The sequence below is a fragment of the Siniperca chuatsi genome, linkage group LG12 (genome assembly GCF_020085105.1).
Source record: "Siniperca chuatsi isolate FFG_IHB_CAS linkage group LG12, ASM2008510v1, whole genome shotgun sequence".
NCBI lineage: Eukaryota > Metazoa > Chordata > Actinopteri > Centrarchiformes > Sinipercidae > Siniperca > Siniperca chuatsi.
This window is the reverse complement of record NC_058053.1, coordinates 22,769,144-22,783,806: the sequence shown is the minus strand read 5'-3', so window position 1 is coordinate 22,783,806 and position 14,663 is coordinate 22,769,144. Positions and strand designations below refer to the sequence as shown.

Here is a 14,663-nt window from a genome sequence, read left to right as displayed (position 1 = left end):
GTGCACACAGGAATAGAAGTACAAAGCAAATCAAAATATAATACACTATAATACAGGTAAGATAAATTAAGTACAAAGTGGATATAAGTATAAAAGCTAAAATAAGTGTAAAGTACCAAAGTGGATTTAGAGGTTGATAAGTATGTACGGTATAATAATACAATATAAGTAATAAGTAATAGTGCAATAATACTCTATACTCATTTATAATATAACTGTTTGTTATATCATTTTGCTTTCCATTTGTTGTCACCTGTGACTGATGATCACTCCATTGTCCTCTGAATACAAATACATGGTTGGCTTGGGTTGTAGACAACAGCCTTGAAGACTGACACCTGTTGTTTATTGCCATTGTTTTGAGATATGTATATAAATGGTTTTTCTCTGATGATCTATGTCAGATCCAAACACAACGGTTACAGTGCACACAGCAGACTACACAAGGCATCTTCATAATATTTTGCCCAGAGCCCCAGAAACCGACCAGTAGGCCTACTATTCTGGAAAACTATCCTGCCCAAGGTTTGTTGTTGTTGTTTGTTTGTGTGTCTGTTAATTTGTGGTGATTTGATTATATATACATTTATTTAGGAATATGCACAATGTAAGCAAAAAAAGTATTAAAAACTAGATTCTGACACAGGCCCCCTCCACATGACACGGTCACGAGATCAGGTAAAAATGCAGAAGCCGCCTTAAAGGGACATTTCACCCCAAAATCAAAAATACATATTTTTCCTCTTACCTGTAGTGCTATTTATCCATTTAGATTGTTTGGTTGTGAGTTACCGAGTTTTGGAGATATTGGACGTAGTGACCTTGTTATGAGCAGTTTCATGTAGAAACTATCGGTAGAAAAAAGTTCATATAGTTCCTATATGAAACTGCTCACAACAAATCTGTGGATTATCTTGAGTAACCGGGTCATGATTTCTGGAAAGAGACATTGCTGTTGAATTTTTCAAATGTTTTTTTTTTTTTTTTGGCACTTTGAGCACCATAAGCCAAGTGTCAGATAGTCCCATTATATTCAAAAAGGCTGATATCTCCAAAACTCAGCAACCTACACCAAAACAATCTAGATGGATAAATAGCACTAGGCCTACAGGTAAGAGGAAAAATATGTATTTTTGATTTTAGTGTGAACTGTCCCTTTAAGGCCCTTTTACATTATGGTTTACAGGATTGGGCCCCTGGGGGTCTGGAGCCTAGTGGCCCGGTGTTTTTACCTTGTTGAGAAGTCCTTGTTTTAGCATACGTAGTCTGGGAGTCTGGGACGAGCGATAGGGGACGCGCCTGTCAAAGAGCGTCTCATACAATCAGAGGAAGGGACAAAGATTCCAACCTTAGTTTAAGATAATTCCTGCTCTATTAGTCCTGCACAAGTATGCAGACACCGGAGGGACAGATCAGCTAGATTTAAATCAAGAGTTCAAATAAATACCTTAAATGAATAAATACAGTCGCGCTCTGAAAGGATGTCGCACCGACTTTTAAGGTTTTATTTGAGTGAGAGCGTCTCAAAGCGAAGGCGGAAGTATGGAGAAGTTAATCCTCTCGCTTCAAAACGACACTTCCGGGTCTGGCCCCTGTTAGTTTCCTGACTCGGTCAACCTGACAACCGCCGTCGTCCAGGACCAAAGACTGTTGAGGGTTGTAGTCATGTCGGCAGCTGCTCCGGGGACCAGCAAGGCGGCCCACAGCGATGTGGGCCCGAAGAAAAAGAAAGGACCCGGTGCCCTGGCCACGGCCTACTTGGTCATTTACAACGTTGTTATGACAGCGGGGTATGTAGCGTGTTTCCTCGTGCTAATGCTGCCGTGTGTGTGTGTGTGTGTGTGTGTGTGTGTGTGTGTGTTCGTGTGTGCGCTGTTGAGCAAGAGAGACAGGACTGAATAATGGGAGCAAGATTCCCCCGTTGTACTGTTACAGCGTTATTCTTGGATTATTAATCTGCAAATTGTATGTAGTTATTATTGGAAACACTGCTAGCATGCCGTGAACTGAAATAACTTTGAGTTTGTTTCCCCAACGTCCAACGGTTTATACAGATTAACGTTAGATGAGCAGCAGACAACCACCTGGCGTGCACATTAATTTTGACTGGCGGGTCGCCACCGCATACAATACAGAAATACACAGATGGTTTATTGTCTGCATTTTTTTTTTTTTTTACACCAGAAAGTGTGTGGTTTCATCTTGCATTGTCATCTTATTTTAGCAGGGCAACGACTGAATTTTTAACCAAATAATTAAAAAAAGTTACAATTAGTCGATTAATAAATTAGTACTGGATAAAAAATGTCAAATATTTGCTGTCTCCTCAAATGTGGGGATATGCTACTTTTCGCTGCTGTATTATTATGATGTTATTTATTATATTATTCTTAATAGACTATGTTTGAGTTTTCAGTTTCAATAACGAAAAATAAATGCTCGTTGCAGCTCTAGTTAGGACCCCTATATCACTGAAAGTAGCTAGTGGGATGCTGGGAGATTAAATGACTGGTTGAGTAAGAAGGAACCTGTGAATGTGTTTGAAACTAAGACATGGCTAAGACAAATACACTTTTGGAAAACATTTATATAAAAAATTGTAAGAAGTTGACTAACATAATCAAATTGTCCCGTTAACTCAAATTCACATCAATAATGATTCAGCTGTCCTTATGTTTACCACTGTAAATTATACCATGAATTGTTCAGCATGGGTAATTATAAGTAAATAACAGTGGTTTTTAGATATAACTATGGGTTATTTGCAGCATCAAAAGTTAGAAATAACCTTTCGGATTTATTTTATTGCATTGCATTTTTTGTTTCAAATGATTACAGTTGGATTTGTATTACAGCAGGCTTGATATACACTAGATGCCCATTTTATAACCTCCATTGCCCGGCACAGACACTGACACATCTCTTTGTGTGTGTTTTTATTGCACTGGTTTTTAGGCTGTTGCACAATTGAATGATGGGTGTTGTTTGTTCGCTGTTCCAACCAGTTAGGTCACATTGTGTATGTCTCAGTGCTGATGGGCCATACAGTGCTTGCTTTGTATTGAGCACACATTAGAGTGTTGTACACCCACGTTTTTGCTGTTCAAATGCAGTGTCAGCATTTAGATGCTGCCATAGCAGCTAAGCAGGCGTGCAGTTGGCCTTGATATTGATATTCATCACTGCCCCTGACTGAGATTGAGGCCTAATAGATACAAGTCACATTGTACACTCTGTCAAAACAAAGTGTGAACTGAAACGTCCACCCTGCTCAGGTCTCCTCTAGCAACACAGCTAGTATCTCCACAAGCTCTGCAGCTGACCTCTGACCTCTGTGTTGAAGGGGACACGCTAATTCTGAATGGTGTATTAATGTATTAGATTGCTTTATTAGAATATTTTTTTGATTGTATGTGCTGAAACCCTTATCAGGCAGCAGTTCTCTACCCATAAAAGATACCTACCTGGCTCAATATGAACTTTACACCTAGTTTTAATATTTACACAAAAATAAAACCATTTCTTTTATAATATGACTTCCAATCTAGTTATTAGATTAATGTTTAGAGAAATTATGTTAAGATATAGCAGCATATTAGGCTAATATTAGGTTATTAAACATATATGTATTTGTGTAAGTCTGCAGAGATATGCAAAAATCAGTTGGCTTGCAGACAGTAATTGCAACAACAAATGTTCTACAGGTTGCATTTTTCTGCATACCAGACCTTCATTTGTCTTAATACTGTATATTGGTTTTTTTATCTTCATTTCAAATAATTGAATTTCAAGTGAAGTTTACTTGTGTTCAGAATGCATTGTTGAATGCTGTTTACTTTTACTGTCATCCTTGGTAATAATGTTTTTTGTTCAACTCTAAAATATCCTGTAATATAAAGTATGTGATTTTCATCAGAACGTTTAAATAACCAAATTAGAGGGATCTTTGCCAAAATATAAGTGGTATACTGATTTTATTTTTCTTAAATGCCAATAGATATTAGCCCTTAAAAATCCAGTATCCGAGTGTGTCTTGTCAAAATATACATTTACAAGTTTTTCCAATAATAACAATATTAATACTGCAACATTAATAATAAGGAATGGTCATTTGTAGCTCAAAATTCTCCTTAAGCTTAATATTATTGTTAGCTTAGAGAAGTTCCCACTATCGAAGGACTTATTTTATAAAGTTCACTCATCAGTTCTTAAACATCAAAACACTGGCTGGAGTTATCTGTCATATTGCACTTCCTTTCACTCCAGAATCCTTTATTCAAAACAGAAACCACACACAAGTCTAACACAGATTTCTGTTTCCATGATAAGATCGTCTGGTAGATCTCGTTTTCAGTTTTTGCAATGACAATACTATTGATTCTCTCCCCCCCTCTGCTCTCCAGGTGGCTGGTGATAGCTGTGGGTCTGGTCAGAGCTTACCTGGCCAGGGGAAGCTACCACGGGCTGTACTACTCCATAGAGAAGCCCCTGAAGTTCTTTCAGACTGGAGCTATTCTGGAGGTGAGATGAGCACAAAGGGCTGGGCAATATTGACAAAATCAAATATCACAATATATTTGATTAAATACAGTGTGTATATCAGAAATCAGAATCAGAAATACTTTATTGATCCCCGAAGGGAAACTCTTTGTTATATATAATGTGGCAATATTTCAAAGGCGACTATTATTGCTCTTATCAGTGCACAACATCCAATTTATATATACAGATATTAGGTGCAACAATTATTTTATTTGTATTAATCCATCAATAATATTTTAAGCATTCAAGAACCTTTTATTAAAGTATTTCATTTAATGATTTTACAGCACTGTTGACGATTATAGATACATCTATTAGTTGTCCAAGCAGACAGATGGAAAACCACTGTGAGGATTTTGATGTCTGTGTACACATTGCTTAATGGATAAATGAATCAGCAAAAATGTGGTTTACTTATTAACCCCATTCCCAGCCTGTATCAACTGCTAGAAAAATCATCTAGTCAATAAAAGCTGGCTGGGCCTTGGATTCATGTGTGGATGTGCAGTGACACAGGCCTGATATCTATACAGTGTTTGGTATGTCCTCTATAACATATCAGTGTGGTAACCTAACATGCCTGGCTACACTGTGTTAAAGGCACAGAACCTGAGAAAATACTCAGGTAGTTTAGTTTTTGTAAGATTTCAAACTAATAAAAATATAGTGGCTGAAAATTACAGAGATAAATGAAGTCCCGTACTGTCTCAAAACTAGGTAAAAGAGAATTGTCTAGTTCCCTCACATGTTTTAAGAGTGCTCACACACACACACACACACACACACACACATAGAAACACTGACACACGTGTATGGTGCTGAGGCTAAGCAACATGAGGTGTTTCAGTGATCCTGTCAAGACACACTGTAGCTCAGTGATAGGAGACTTAGTTTTTCCATTCATGAAATAATCTGTGCACAGACTGACTACTACGGCATGGCACCATGGTATTTAATTGATCTTAAAAGTTTTTTGACAAATGAGAAACACATTATGTAGTCTTTGTATTATAGAGTTGTACACATTCAAAAAAATTCCTTTTAGCTATGTCTTGAGAATATTAATTGGAAATCGATGATGATGATAATAATAATATTAAAAATGAGCATGATTTTACTTTATTAATCCAAAAGAAAAATGATTTTCAGGAATGCAAGAAAACAAAATGAAACAATTAACCGCAAGCAACCCATACAAACAGGAAATGTATTGAGACTGTGTTAAAATAAGCTGTCGTGTGCTCCACTTCCAGAAGCATATTGAATCATTTTCTGTTCTGTCGTTGTTCTTTTCCTTTCACAGATTCTGCACTGTGCTGTAGGTGAGTCTCTTTTCAGCCCCCACCCTCATCGCCCCTGCTCTCTGTTACCAGTGAAACATCAGTCTAGCACAGGTCACTTCAGAGAGATTATCACAAACCATTTTACAATTTGTGACAACACGATTTGACTTAAATTTTCATTTAAGATATCTGTAATTAGATTCCATTATGTTGTATGAAACCACTTCTCTAAGAATATCTACGCTAAAGTTTTGATTTGTTTGAGATGTGAATTCCACATATCTCCATTTTAAATATGACTATTTAAAACTCAAATTCAATATATCTCCACGAGTCACAATATAAAGTGAAGATGTCTGAACTGGAGGTATAACTTATTAAAGTAGACATACGTACGAGAGACTATTTAAAGAAAGAAATCTGGAGCAGATGCTTCCATACAGAGCAGGAGGGCTGACTGAATGGTTTGATGATCAGCAAAATTATGTTAAGGTCTAATTATGACCTTTCACTGGTGTAGCTGCCACATCTGTATATGATGTAAATTTTGTCATCTACTCGTGTCAAAATTAGGTTACATTACACAACCATAGTCCCTTATAGGCTTCCATACTCCCACCACCATCATTAGATCATCAAAGGAGGGAATCTGGTGTTCATCCCTCCAGCAGACTTCCACAAACTATTAGAATCTATACACTGACGCTGTTCTGGAGGCTAGTGGTGACAAAACACCTTAGTGAAGCACTTCAGTTTGGTTTTTCCTTTAATCTGTCATCCATCTGTGTCTGAAATTTTAATTATTGATGGTCAGAAGTCCTTTAAAGATATTTGAGAAGCTATCAAATGAGTTTTTATTTGACAAATCTGATTTTGGAGGTACTTTACCTTCAGTTAGCATTGCAACAGGATGAAATATATCTTGATGTATCAGTCTAATTAAAATGCAGCTGTAGATATCAAATTTTAAACGTGTATGTTGCTTTCAAATCACGCAGGGTAGAAATACAATCTCCAGGGCTGTTGTTTAGTTCCTGACATGTTTCAGTAACCACAAATTCCTCAGTAAAGCTCTTATGAATTTGTTGCATTTGTTTTTGTATTTTTTTGAGGCCGCTGCTATTCATTCCCCTGGTTTGCAAGATTGAATATAATTTGTAAAGCCTTGCATCAGTCACATCATGCACAACAAATCTGACTATTCAGAAGTATAACTGTAAGGATCTGAAAGTATAATTTTGGCAAATCTAAACAGAATCATAGATCTCCAGTAGTCATTTGGTATGTTTGAGGAGTTGAAGGACAACATCAGTAATGTCATTATAGGTAACTTAAAAGTTGTTTTTACCGGTCAAAATGTGTTTGCAGATATCTCAACTCATTGTGACAGGTCACCAAATCTTAAATTGTTGATTTTGACTGGTCACATTATAATTATGACTCGCCAGATTGCATTTGTAGATGTATCTCAGATGTAAATATGTACAGACAAACAGAAGCTTTTCATATTTGAAGTGTTTGCCAAAGAGAGAGCAGAGAAGCTGTTGGCTCTCGTGGTGTTAATGTGTGAGGAGAGACCGGCTCTCGCCTGGCTGCCTCGCAGCAGTTCACAGTCCATTCTCTTCATTATCTAGGATTGATGAAGGATTATTTATGCTCCCTGCAGCTTCTGTCAACTCAGAGCAAACACACACACACACACACACACACACGTTTGTTTCAGTCATTGACATAATGCCTTCCCTAGCTCCTTACCCTAACCTTAGCCATCACAACTGAATGCCCAACCTTAACCCTACACTAACCTTAACCTAATTGTAACCTGTACCCTAAAACCAAGTCTTAACCCTCAGAAAGCAGTTTCTACCCACAGGGACCTCCATTTTTGTCCCCACAGTGACACAAGTCCCCATGGGTAAAGAACACACCAACAAACACACACACACACACACACACACACACACACACACACACACACACCCAGAGCTCTAGGTTCCCCTCTACTGGCCAGTTGAAGACACTGCCTCAGGATTAATTTCTATGCCCTATATGTATGGATCTGAGAGCTCACACAGTCTCTAATTAAATATTTTCCATCAATATGTTGTCCAGTTTGTTTAGTCATAAACAAAGTATGTTTTTTGGAAAAGTGTAAAAAAAATTCTTTCCTCAGTCAAGCACTCCATTCCACATGACCAATTTCTGACCAATTTTCCATTTGATGTAACATGTAATGGTAATAAAAAGCAACATTTAACTGCAGAGGTCCATGCAAGCTGTTTTCCTAAAGCAAAAGAAACCGGGAAAAATTAGACCGCGAAAACCAACTCCTCCCAAATAAATGACATTAGTAATTAGTAGGCATGCATTTCTCTTCTGATACCAATTCCAATACCTGAAGTCACATTATTATGCTTGTGCAACTTGCCATTATATTTTTCTAGGAGGATTAAATAACATATTTACATTTTTGTAAAAGCTGTGACTAAGAAATAGTAATGTGGATCGATTGCATTTGGCCAAAACCTAATTATTTTACTAAGGTTGTTGACAGACCCAATACTGATCCAGTGGGCAGAATGGGGCATCACAACGCTAACTTTTACTTAAATTAGACTTCCACAAAAGAAACAACCAGTTAGCAGGTTTGTTCAAAATGTCCTGAAAACCAAAAAAAGGATTCCTTGAAAATAGCAGGAACCATGCCAGTGAGGTCATTCTCACACACACACACACACAATATACAGCATATTCTAATTCACATGTGTTCAGAATCAGAAATACTTTATTGATCCCCGAGGGGAAACTCTTTTGCTACAGCAGCTCACTATCACGTCAGTGCACACAGGAATAGAAGTACTAAGCAAAGAATATAATACACTATAATACAGGTCAGAAAATAAATTAAGTACCAAGTGGGTGTAAGTATAAAATAGTGTGAGCAGTGTGTGCAGTGACTACCAGTACTCTTGGATCCTTATATATAAGTGTTTGTGTTTTGTCTCATATCCCAGGAATCGTACCGTCCTCTGTGGTCCTGACTGGATTCCAGGTCATGTCCCGGGTCTTTCTCACCTGGGCCGTCACACACAGCGTCAGGGAGGTAAGATGAGTTTCGCTCTGTTTTCTAACTTACACACATATAGTAAATCAGTCTTGCGTAAAACAGTATGTGTAATGGACTTGGCATGAATGACACGGCAGTGTAAATGTAAACATGGATTTGTGTTGAAAAGTGACCAGTTGATGTACTGTTTGCCCTGTTAATAGATCGGAGAGGAGTAAATGTGTAAGTAACGTCAGATGGTCTTGCTGTAGGGTTGTAGGAATGAATCTTATGAATTTTTGTGTAGTGAATAACGTATGTATTGTATGTTTTAAATGCTTTGTTTACATTGTGTGTCCATTGTATGATGCTGTACTGACAATTTTCTCAAGCTGTTCTCTCTTTCCCTTTTATGTCAGTGTGTGAGGAATCTGTATTTAGAATTTTGAGTGTGTAATAAGAAGTGTGCTTTTCTTTTTAACACCATATAAGCATCGGTTTTAACCTAATATGGAGGAGGATAGTGACCATCTGCCTGCGGTGTGATCTGATCTCTGAGCATCTTAAACAAACAGCATGGTTCTGCAATTAAAAAGTCTAGATTAGCCTACAGCAGAGTAACTACCACAGCATGATGCAAGCCCGTCTGTCCCTCCGTCCTCCTCCCCATCATCCTTTGTGTGTGTTTCTGCAGGTGCAGAGTGAGGACAGCGTGCTGCTGTTTGTCACAGCCTGGACTGTCACAGAGATCATCCGCTACTCTTTCTACACCTTCAGCCTGCTCAATCACCTGCCATACCTCATTAAATGGGCAAGGTAGGGAAATCAACCTGAGAGAGGTGTCAGAGCAGGAGACATTTGTACCTAAGTTTATCTGCTGATAAACATGGATGAAAAATCGATTAAAAATTAGGTAATTCGATAAGTGCTGGGTCAAGCCTCAATACTTGTTGAATACTGAATGAATAAATGAATTAAGGCTGTGTTAGGGCTAAAACTAATGATTATTTACATTACTGATTAATCTGTCCATTAAGAGTTTAGTCTATGAAATTGCAAAAAGTAGTGAAAAAATGCCCATCAAAATTTTCTCGAGCCCAAGGTAACATCTTCAGATTACTTGTTTTGTCCGACCAACAGTCTGAAACCCAAAGATATTAAATTAATTAAATTTGACAAAGAAAAGCAGCAAATCCTCACATTTGAGAAGTTGGAACTAGTGATTATTTGGCATTTTTTGCTTGCAAAATGATTGAAAAGATTAATCGATTAGCAAAATAGTTGCTGATTATCTTTATGTCAATCTAACAAATCCTTTCAGCTCCAACTGTATTTCCAAAACAAGAAATTTAAAGACTTCATCTTATGTTCTGCAAAGTTGTGATGGCATTTTTCACAGTAATTTAATCAGTTAATCAGATTAAATAATTGATAGATTCATTGATGATGAATATAATCAACTAAAGTGTTGATAAAAACGTTGTAGTATTCAGTATTGATGCTGAAACTCAGCCATTTGTACCTGTGATTCAGATTCATTCTTTACTGTACTTTTATAGAGGAAATTTGCTGTCACAAAAGTAACATTCAAAACAAAGTATAAACAAACAAGAAAGATTACAACATCACAAGTTTATTACAGTTATTTAAAGCACGTATAGCTGAGGGCACAAAACTCAATGCAACATTTCAAACTATACCCAGCTCCAAATTTCATTGAAGCTTTGAACAAGCAGGAGTGTTAATAATGCCAATAACATTCAAGGATAATTATGTTGAATATTATAGTGAATTTCCAATTAAACTAGTGAAATATATAGTATTTTTACTGTTGGGCTTGTTGCAGTACAAAAAGTAATTATACATTTCTTTTTTTTCTTAAAAGTAATAAATTGCTCTATTAATTACTTTTTACAAAAGGTAATTTGTTATGCTACTGTTTACATTACCTCATTTAAACCCTAAAACAGATATGTGACTCTTTAACGCTATAACGATGACAAGGTTAAGGAGGTTTATGAATCTGTTATCACAGTAACGCATCACTCTTTGAAATCATTACTTCCAACACTGATTCGTTTTTTTATTTTAAATCAAATCTACAGAAAATCTGCTGTTTCCACCATAACAATCTACATCTCTCCACCTTCCTAATGTGATTCATCTGCATCTTCAACCAAGGCAACAGTTGTTATGTGCCTCCCTCTCTGCGGTCTTGGTTGCTAGGTAGCAAATGAGACTCTCGCTATATTGGTATTCGACTTTCACTTTGAGTTGCACCCTGAGAGGCAGAAAAATTGGTTGTGCATCTGTGGAAAATTCTGTGAAGGATCAGTGAAGACAGTCGCTGGGTTTGGAGAGCTAGTTAAGGAAGAGACTGAACATTTTATTTTCTCTCTGACAGTGATTTGTCAGTGTTTTAGTTAATTATTTACTTGAATCATTACCTAACTGAATTACTTGTGTCAGAGCCTGAGCACATTCTCAAACATTCATCATACTCCTCCACTTTTTTTTTTGAAGAGATTTATTCTCTGCTGCTCTACATAAATACACAAACTATGTCCAAACTATGAAGTGCTGTTTTTAGACCACTTCTTCATCGTTTGGTCGTGCCTCTGTAGCACTGTGTTCTTCGCCCACGTTTTCTTAGCAGGAAAATGTGTTTTGTTTTAGTAGAAAGCAGAAGTGTATGTTTTTTTGTTTTGTTTTTTTTTATTAGCCGATCTGTGACATTGCTAAAGTTTACAGCTGCCCTTGTTAATATGCAGTAAGTTGCACTAATGGTTGTGGTGCAAACAGTAAAGATCCATATCATGCAAATCTCCCTCAGTGTGTTGCTGTTTATACCAGTTATACCGCCCACCTCTCATGTTGCAGAAACAATGAATAATGAAGATGTGTGATTTATTATTTCTCCGTCTGCTGCAGGTACACCTTTTTCATTGTGCTGTATCCCATGGGAGTGACTGGGGAACTGCTGACTATCTATGCAGCGCTGCCGAACGTGCAGAAGACGGGCCTGTACTCTGTCACTCTCCCCAACAAGTACAACTTCTCTTTCGACTACTACACCTTCCTCATCCTCATCATGATCTCCTACATTCCTCGTAAGTCAACACGCAGATTTGACTTTTTTCCTCTTTTGTGGAGACACTAAACAGGCAGCGACAATATTGTGCTTCCAGTAAGAATTTGCTTTAAATCACAAATATACAGAAGTCCATTGCATTTACCAAAAAGAAGAAAAACATTTTCTTGTAATTACTTCCTTATCTGGTAATTATGACTTACCATCATTTGTAACTCATAATTACAAAACCTGTATGTCATTATTTAGAGAAACGGTAAACATAGCCTCAAGGTATGTTGAGACTAAACGCAAAGGGGATTTAGCCCTTTCGTTATTCACATGAATTTGAACGCTACAGTATTTTTGCAGTCCGTGTTTATTCACCCTAAATGTTCCGACTGTGCAGATGTCAGCTGTAGCTATTGTAGCTAGCAACATATGCACGCTGTAGCGATTGTAGTTAGCAACATATGCACCGTGTGTGTGTGTTTGTGTGTTTTGACTGCTTTCAAAATTTACTGGAACTTTCCGTTACTTTCATCCAGCCTCTCTCCTTTTCGCCTTGGCCTTTGTACGTTCATGAATTGGAATCGAAAATCCTCAGGATAAGCGTGAAGTTTTACCTCTGCGCTTTTGCCTAATACAGACAGACAGATACTTTATTGATCCTGAGGGAAATGTAGGAATGTAATTTTGCGACATCCAGAGCAAATATGGGTCTGTTTGGGTCCACTTCCATTTTTCCACATTTTGTATGCAGTCATGCCATTGTATTCAGGTTGAACACACATTAACAGTTATCACCATTTGATATGCTGTGAGCACCACAACTAAATTCCATTCACCTCCAATGTACTGGGATGGAAGCAGAAATCTCAATCTCAAAATCTGGTCAAATAAAACCAAAACTTTCTACATGGCTAGATACCACCAGAGTATGTGAAAAGATGTTCTTTGTAATTTCATATGATGAAATATGGTTACGAGATAATCGATCACATAATTAGTAAGTAATAGTTTTGTCATAATTACCAGAAATGAAAGTCAACATTTTTTTCCTTTGGTGAATACAAAGCGTTTTTATAGAAGTTTGTCAATTCAATTCAACAGCTCTGCCATAAATTCTACCTTTACGAAGTTTATATATTCAGTTTTTGTTGACATAATCAGAAATGTGTAAATTCAATTATGTGTTTATTATTGAGGTCATAGTTAAAGGTGGACTATATTATATTGAGAAGTGTTTCAGTTATTTTGTCCTCCCTATTTACATACATAATTCAGTCCAGTATAACACTATTACTAACTATGACCTCAATGCTAAAACATATAATTGAATTAACACCTCTGTGAAAGTGTCAAAATAACGGGACGACATAGGCATCATAAAAGTAGACTTTATGGCAGAACAGTTGTATTGGATTGCATTAGATTGTACAGGTGTCCCTAATAAAGTTGTTGTTCTAGTGTGATGTAAAACTCACTCTACTCATTACAGGCTGTTGGTAACATACTGATCTTCCTCTGCCCCCCAGTCTTCCCCCAACTTTACTTCCACATGATACGACAGAGGAAGAAGGTGCTGGGCCACGTAGAGGACTACAGCAAAGTGGAATAAGCCCAACAGCATTCAGACAGAGCTGACCGAGGGAAAAGAAACCAAAACAACCAACAGAAGAGGAACAAAATCATGTCTGCTTAAAGAAGTGCAAAGCCCAGCCAGTTTTCAAACTGCCAGAACTGACCTGGCAGAAGATCCAATTAACAAGCAACTTTATTTTTTCCAACTGTTGTCCAGGGTTGTATAGGAGTTCACAAATCATGAACGAACGAGGGTTATTTTTTTGTTGTTGCTGTTTTTATTTATGAACAAACTGCAGTTACTTTTGTTTAGTCAGAGAGCTTGCAGCTTGTAAAGAAACTGTATTTTGACTTGGATACCGTTGAGTTGCTGTCTGAGCAGTGAGCAGAACTTGGTCACAGCAAAGCATTAAACTGAATGATGAACTGATAGAATCGATAACCTCATTTTAAATGTCGCTATAGAAAATCCCTGATAGATTTTTCACCTCCCCATGGCTCGTCTTTTGGTCTCTTTTAAGAAGCAGTTGTGCTTTATTACGATAGAAAGAATAATGTGAAGACTAGCACTGAAACTAGGTCGTCTGTAGGTTTTGCATCTACGGTGTGTTTGTTGGTGCAAACTGTGGTCCAGATTTGTCTTTTTTTTGTTTTGTTTCATTCATTTCAGTCAAAAGTTTGATTACATTCCTAATTTAGTTCAATAAACCTTTTTCATTCTGTGCTTGCATGGTTTTCTATGTTTCTCTTGTGTCGCTGCTGTTTGTTTGGTATTTGTTTGGATGTAGTTTTGACATCTGTCTCAGTTGCATTCTTTATGTTGACTCTTTAAAAGCTTAAGTTTCCCAGTGATGGCTGAGTTGTGTCTTTTGATTTCCTTATTGTTTGATGTTTAGGTGATGTATACATTAATAACATAAAGTAGCCAGTATGTTTTCCATCGCACAGCCATCCAAGTGAGCAAACATCCCTTTTCGTGTCATTGCACTTTCTTTCTTTCTTTCTTTTTATCTATGGAAAGTAACAAATTTTAGCATTTTTAGCTCCTATAAAGTGATACTTTGTAAACCTTCTAGATCATGCACACTTTCATTCATGTTTTATTAAGCTATCAGTCTTCAGTCTTCACCCCATCTCT

At 37.1% G+C, this 14,663-nt stretch overlaps 1 protein-coding gene across 1 annotated transcript; it reads left to right on the top strand.

Annotated features, from left to right (window-relative positions):
* The first annotated feature begins 1,587 nt into the window (after positions 1-1,587).
* hacd2 (3-hydroxyacyl-CoA dehydratase 2) lies at positions 1,588-14,377 on the top strand. The gene is made up of 7 exons (XM_044215763.1): positions 1,588-1,790; positions 4,404-4,521; positions 5,846-5,864; positions 8,840-8,928; positions 9,566-9,687; positions 11,803-11,981; positions 13,480-14,377. Exons 1-7 carry the CDS (start codon positions 1,666-1,668, stop codon positions 13,560-13,562), a joined length of 735 nt encoding a protein of 244 aa, XP_044071698.1. The 5' UTR covers positions 1,588-1,665; the 3' UTR covers positions 13,563-14,377.
* The last annotated feature ends 286 nt before the right edge of the window (positions 14,378-14,663 follow it).